The 7,274-nt window shown below is 35.5% G+C and overlaps 1 protein-coding gene across 1 annotated transcript; it reads left to right on the forward strand.

The window, feature by feature from the left end:
- Positions 1-394: 394 nt before the first annotated feature.
- Positions 395-6,725, forward strand: AGR3 (anterior gradient 3, protein disulphide isomerase family member). The gene is made up of 7 exons (XM_079302425.1): positions 395-501; positions 2,282-2,345; positions 3,566-3,618; positions 4,264-4,340; positions 4,593-4,656; positions 5,617-5,700; positions 6,467-6,725. The coding sequence occupies exons 1-7, from the start codon at positions 396-398 to the stop codon at positions 6,514-6,516; spliced, it is 498 nt and encodes a 165-aa protein (XP_079158551.1). The 5' UTR covers position 395; the 3' UTR covers positions 6,517-6,725.
- Positions 6,726-7,274: the final 549 nt, after the last annotated feature.

Genomic DNA, 7,274 nt, shown 5'->3' on the forward strand with positions numbered 1-7,274 from the left:
GAGACATCTTTGAACAAAAATAAAACCCCAGTGTAAAAAGAAATAAAAAATTCCATGCCGTTAGATTTCACTGAAATTTAAAAATCTGGGGAAGTGTCTTGAAATTGTTGGGACCCATTATTACAACATTGTACTAGTTCATGAGAATCCCATGAGAACAGTACCCTGCAGACTAATTTTGACTGCTGAAAATAGCATTGCACAGTAAAATCAAGGACCTCCAGTTTTCATTTTCCTCACAAAGGAAAGCATTTCTAGAAATAACCAAAAGTGTCTCTGAAGTACAGATTGTTAGGATGTCACTAATATATTAATTTACACTGCACCAGGTGAGAAATTAATGTGACTAAAGCTGTTTCTTTGTTTTCCAGTTTCCTTGCACTGGGAGGGAAATAATGCTCCATTCTACATTGGCCTTGTCCCTCCTGCTAATTGCAGTCACTTCCAATCTTGCAATGGCAATTAAAAAGGAAAAACGAGCACCTCAGACACTGTCAAGAGGTATTGCATGCTCACTGAACATAGTTATCTCATTACCTCACCATAGAGACCGGCAAATATTTTTATTTTGAATGTACATTTACAGAATGTGTATCTATATACATGTGCATACATATATATTTAAAAAACACACATAGAATAAACATATATATTGAGGTGTGTTTTCTTTAGTTTTAAGTGATGCTCTAATTAATATGTGTTCTTATTTCACATTTGACTACATCAGTTTATTCTTAAGGATATGACAGAGGGCCCCATATAACCTGCATAATTTGTGTAACTCATAGTGATCTAACAGAAGCAAATAACCTAAAATGAGACTCTCAAATCAAGATGCACATGATGTATCAGTGAAACAATATTCTTTCATAAACCATTTGAAATTGGAACCCACCATGATTATTGTAACCTGCCAATTATTATTGTAACCTTCCATAACATCAGTTGCTGTGGAACAAATTTTCTACAAACTCATTTTTGTACACAGAACACTTCAAGCCACTTTTTCCTGACATTTTTTTCTGCATGACTTTCTTTTTTGGCTTTTCATCAGATACCACTGCAAAGTGTGACTGTGTGTAATTCACTTCCCTGTGGTGCATAATTTTCAACCTAGATGTTAAATAAAGATCCTGTTTTAATTATGTCTATCTGATCAATCCTTAGATATATAAGCAGAAAAATAGCTTAGCAAGCTCTTTTTCCCTTCCCCATCTTTCTTCTCCTTTTGGGACTATTCAACAAAAGAAAAGAAAAAATCTCCATCTGCCTTCCTAACCTCTTCTGCAAGCTGTGCAAAGCCTGCAGATCCCACAGCTCACCTCTGAGTTTTCCCTATCCTGGCAAAGTTGCACATCTCTCAGAGGTTCCATCTGAGCCTAATTGCTCAGAGGCCACTTGACAAATTCATGCACCACCTGGACTAGCCTAAGAGAAATTTCAAAACACTTTTTGTAACCAGTATCCCCAGGGAAAGGTCATTATCATCTGGGATGTTTTGCCTATTTTGCCTAGATCAGGATTTTTTTTTTCCAGTAAATGTAAATGGACAAAAAAGATAACAAAATATTTTACATTACATCAGTTTGGGAAAAAAAAAAAAAAAAAAAAAAAAAAAAAAAAAAAAAAAAAGAAGCCAAACAAACTACAAAGCAGTCACAGAAAATAGATGTAACTTTTCTAATTCTGATTTCAGGCCAGTTGGGATGTCTTGAGCATTTTACCTGTAATTTTAACAGATCAAGGGAAAATTCTTATATGTGCACTGAAAGAAAACATGATCTAGAAGCATCACAAGCAATTGTCCTGTGAGAAATACAACAGCAAATCTGGACTGGTCCAAGCACTGCCCAGACAGCACAGAAGCAGAGCTTTAATTTGGTCCAGGTCCAAAAGTTGTTCTACAATTCCCATGAGAGTTGCCATGAGTGGAACCACACTGCCTAGGATGCAGAAGGGACCTGGGTGCTGATTTAGGGGCCTTTGAGCAATTAGAAAGATAACTAACAAGTTTGTCGAAGGACTTGAACTGAATACACAACCAGCTGATATACTTTGAGGGGGTAGATTGTTTGGTTGAGTTTTTTAACTTTTTAGTGTATCTGTCAGGAGAGGTGAAATTAGCATATCCACACTGTTAGAGAATCTCCAGCTAAAAACCCCAAATATTATTTGCATACTAAAGTTGATAAGCATAAACCAAAAAGAAAAAAGAGGAAAAAAGCAATTTATTATGAGTTACTTGCCTGGACAGCAGCTAGCTTTTTTCTTTTATTTCTAGGGTGGGGAGATGAAATTACTTGGGTACAAACTTATGAAGAAGGGCTTTATCAAGCAAAGAAAAGGTAAGAGTTTAAAAAGTAGTATAAAGACAAATTTGTTACTCTGTCCTGCTGGAATATAAAATAATAAGACAAAGAAACACCACGAGAGGTGTTCTGCAGACCACCCAGTTAAATAAAAACAAACTCTGTCTATAAACAAAAGGACTTGTAGGCCCCATGACTCTGAAGTAACATCATGGGCCAATAATGTAATGCTCTCATTTCTTTGCCACAAAAGAGGTGTTGTCATTTAAATTATTAATCTTAAATAGATGCCATAATTTTTTAAACTACATCTATTGTGTTTTAATATCATGTACTTCTGATTATTTCCTTGAAATCTGTTACATTTACTCTTGCATGGTGATCTACTGCCTTTGATGGTTCCCCAACAGTTTATTAGTTGGAATACATTTATGATATATTTTCTCACTATCTTGATAGAAGTTCAAAGCTCAGTCTTCTCTGAGATTCAGCTGCAAATATATTTGAGAATTCATAACAATACTTACTTAAATATCTTTTACAGTTCATTGTAGATCACAATAGAATAGCATGAGCAATTGCTAAATTGAAGGCAAATTATTTGTAAAACAAAAGACAATTAATTTAATGTACACTGTGTGAAAATGGTTAGAAATTAACAACCCCTGACATTGAAAGCAGACCAAGAATTAGTAACTGACCTGCTGAACAGTAAATAAAGCTTAAAAAATACAGGAGAAAATGCACAGAACTTGTTTATGTTTTGACATCCAAAATATGAAATGTTAACACTTTATCAAACTATTTACAGAAGTATTACTGGTATAGTATTGATGATAAACCAAATCTTATAAAACCTATTTTATTCCAATTCATATGTATTACTTTTATTTTCTTAATCCTAGAGAAATTCACACCTAAGCAACATTAAACACTGATTTTGTCTGATTATTTACTACCTGGGAATGAAATTATGGTAGATCTGCTGTTTCTTTCTTCTAGAATCTCTTACTATAAACAGCCTATTTAGATGTAGAAACTCTGTTTCTCTATTTCTTTCTTTTATGAAGTGTTTATACGCTTTTCCCTTGCTCACAAATATTCTAATGTTCTAATATTTTACAGAATCTCTATATGGTTTTACTGTGGTTTAACACAGATTAAATGCTATTTGCCTTTTTCAGTATGCTAATTAAATCATCCATCTGAATATATGTCAAATGACCTAACTACATCTTTCATTATTATTAATAAAGTAACAAGCCACTGATGGTAATTCATCATTTGGAAGACTGTCAATACTGTCAAGGTAATTTTGATTTTTTGTGTGTTAAAATTTCATGAATATTTTTATAAGAAACTGAACCTATTTATATATTTGCATTGCACTTACTGAAAATTATTCAGAAAAACAGGTAAATGAAAATGTATCTGAAAAGTGAAAAATTTATTACCATTATTTCCAAAATCTGCACTGTGAAACTATGTAATAAAGAACATGAAATATTCTCACTGCTGCTGTACTGCTATCCCAAATGCAGCACTCAGTTTAAATTAAGAGGCAAAGATTGGCTACTGACTCATTGAACAGATTTAATATTGTTTAGCTCTCCTGAAATGGTAACTGAAGAAGGAGGCAAGGACAGGGCTGCTGAAATTGATCTAACAAGAATTTTCTGAGAATAATGCACTTTTGTCAAGACAAGACATGGTATTCATTGAGACAACAGGCTCCATAAATAACAGAAGAGAGCTTCCATTTTCATAGCCAGAGGTTGTACTGCCATAGGCCAAAAAGCCCCCAAAAGCACTGATGGAGCCCTTAAGTGTCTCCTCAGGAATGTGAATCAGCAGGGACAGGAACAATGTGTCCAGTCTCTGGCCAATGTGGTGCCCAAGCACAGATGGGAAGGCAGAATTTGAGATGGATTTCAAAGTGATCTGTCTCTTCTAGCACTGAAGAAGGCCTTCGCAGAAAATGAAGAAATACAGGAAATGGCCCAAAATAACTTCATTATGCTGAATCTCATGGTATGAAGGGTTTGGGGCACTTTGACTGTTATTGTTTCATGGTCTGTGTTTTCTCTTTCTTTGTCTTGTTTTTCCACATCATTTTAGATAATATATCTGACATTTTAGTTATTTAAGTAGAGCCATTTTTTGCATGTGTGCATGTGTATTTACACATGGTTTTGTCTTCTGGTACAAGGTTATTCACAGGTGGTACGATTTCAGCAAAATTTACAGAAACTTTTTAACAACTAGCCTTAATTTTTATACCAGCATGAAACCACTGATAAAAACCTGTCACCTGATGGACAATACGTGCCTCGAATCATGTTTGTAGGTATGTAAAATATTTATGTATTATCAAAGTTGTTATATTTGAATTATGCCACTGTTGTCCTGTGGAGACATCAAAGTTATTCACTTTTACAAAAGAAAATCTCTCTGCCTCTGTTGTATACTTTGGCTCTTGTAACTTCCTCAGATTACAGATAAATCCTGGAGGGTACTAATTTGGGCTTGAGAGCAAAATGTTTAAATGTCTGACAATATCTGAGCTTTTGCTGTATATGTTTCTTGCTAATGCTGTTAAAGACAAAGTTTACTGGAAAAGTCAAATATCTGACTGAATGTAGATGGCTATAAACTGGACATTACCACAAAATAGATCAATAGTCAGTGGCATTTAAGGATTTATTCCATTGTAAAGCTGACTTCTGGAATGGACCAAATGAATTATTCCCCAGAGTGCCTGTTCCTTCTCACTCCCTGCACAAAGAGCCTGGAGTGACTAGCTCTGGGATTCAAAGTTCAGCCCACACTCAGAGAGCAGTGTACTTACAGGAATCAGTAAATTTATAAAAAATTTGGGAGGGTAACTGAGAGAAGAATGGTTCACAACAACTTGTTCCCACTCTGGGAACATTAGGAGTCAGAAGATTTTCATTCTGAAGGCTCTAGGTAAGCCATAGATAGGCATGGCCCCCACTACGTGTGCACCTGGTCAGATTAGCATCTTCTGATGTAAACTCAGAACCTGTAAAACAGGATATTTTTCTTTAAATATGCCTGAAATGCATATGTAACCTAGCACTTAGAAATAGCTGTGTAATATAAAAATGAGCATTAGCTTTTGTTGGGGAATTCTCCAAGTAAAGAGCAATTGTTCGGAACAGAGCGTAACGGCCTTGTAATTGCAGCACTGATGAAATCAGAAACAGGGCTGCCAAAGTAATGCCACACCATCACCCTCAGCTCTTGTGGGAATGGAAGGCAGTGTTTAACCCAAATACTTTTTCAGACCCATCTCTCACAGTCAGAGCTGATATCACAGGAAGATACTCCAACCGGCTTTACACGTACGAGCCACAGGACATGACATTCTGTAAGTGCCCCTTTGCCTTGTTACTCTGCATTTCACATTGTGAGCAGCCAGACACCCCCACCCTGATCACCTGTGTGCTTCAGAATGCATCAGGATCTCAAAGTAAAGAATTAATACCTTGTGAGAGCATTTGCAATAAATTATAATGGTCTAACCTGTTCTAGCAAAACAATCACATGCATTGTCCTGTTGAATTTATTGGGACTACTCAAGTAAGAAAAATTGAAAGATCATGGGTGAGAACCTTCAGGATCAAGATCTGAGCAGTTTTATGGAGAATGGTGAAAGTCACTAAGCTCAAAAGCATTCGACTCTACAATGTAAATAGCCAGTGGTGGGAGAGAATCAGTAAAGAAATGCAGGTGGTTGTGTTCGTACCCCTAACAGCCATATTTCAGAAAGGAATGTGATTTTTCAGGTTGAGCCAGCTTTTACTCTATGCCATCTATTTGACACCAATGAAGTATCTCACCACAAATACACACATCACATCTGATTACCAGGCTTGCTGTTGAGAAATGAGGGAGGTGAAAAGATTCCTGTCAAATCCCTTAAGTTAAACATTTTGATTAATGAATTTTTTTTACATTCTGTTTTAGTATCAATGACATAATTTTCAAAATAGAAATCTCTAAAATAAAATGTGTGACCGTAAATCAATTTCAGTGTGAATAATTTGCTAAATCAAACTAGGTGGCTTTTTTACTAATTGTACAAATGTACTTCTAATACACATTTTCACAGTTCTTATTTGTTTTTCTTTCAGTAATAGAGAACATGAAGAAAGCACTACGGCTCATTCAGACAGAACTGTAACCAGTAACAGTGAAATGACCATAACCTCTGTGAGGTGAAGCTGCACCTCTCTGTCTCTACTTGCAAATTGAACTTTTATCAAGCAGATTTGGTATATCAGATTTTATAAGAAATGTAAATGTTTAACTTGGAGAACAAACATAGAAAGACTAAAGCATCCATTTGGAAAACATGAGGAGAAATATATAAAATGCTTTGAAATTAATTATCTAAACAACTGAAAATTATGGTTTTAAGTGCAGCAAATTTGAGCTGTATTTTAGCAATCTAACTATGACTCTGTTAGATCAGCTATGACTTGTGAAGAGGAGTTGTAAACAATCTCTCTGATGTCTATTCGCAAATTATTACATGAGTTAATTAACCTGAATCTTGCCTCTTCACTTTAACTTTTATTGCAAGAATCTTATTGTTAATGTACTCCACTTTATACAGTCATTTTTCATTAAAGGAAAGGATACTTTGCTGTCAAATCAGACCAGAAAGGTCATGCTATAAATTTTGGAATAGCTTACATAGAAAGGGAGAGGGGGAAAGTGCTCTGGGCTTAGCTTTCCTCTATATAATCCTTTAACTTTTGTTGTGGTAGCTGAAAACAGAAGAGACTGAGCATGCAGTCTCAGTGCAGTGAAAGTAATCAAAGGGCAGCTACATGTTTTGCTTCAGTAAATATACAGTGAAGCAAGAGAGGTGGAAGGAGATAGACCCAGAACTCCAGTCCTGAGGCTGTGATGGTTGTAAATTCTACCATGGGAAAA

The sequence above is a fragment of the Erithacus rubecula genome (assembly GCF_903797595.1).
Source record: "Erithacus rubecula genome assembly, chromosome: 3".
Taxonomy (NCBI): domain Eukaryota; kingdom Metazoa; phylum Chordata; class Aves; order Passeriformes; family Muscicapidae; genus Erithacus; species Erithacus rubecula.

Excerpts from the sequence above, each read along its gene's own strand:
- AGR3 (XM_079302425.1), top strand. The coding sequence starts at position 396 with ATGCTCCATTCTACATTGGCCTTGTCCCTCCTGCTAATTGCAGTCACT. Across the intron at positions 502-2,281 it reads ACCTCAGACACTGTCAAGAG|GGTGGGGAGATGAAATTACT; the intron begins GTATTGCATGCT and ends TTTTATTTCTAG. Across the intron at positions 3,619-4,263 it reads AGACTGTCAATACTGTCAAG|CACTGAAGAAGGCCTTCGCA; the intron begins GTAATTTTGATT and ends TGTCTCTTCTAG.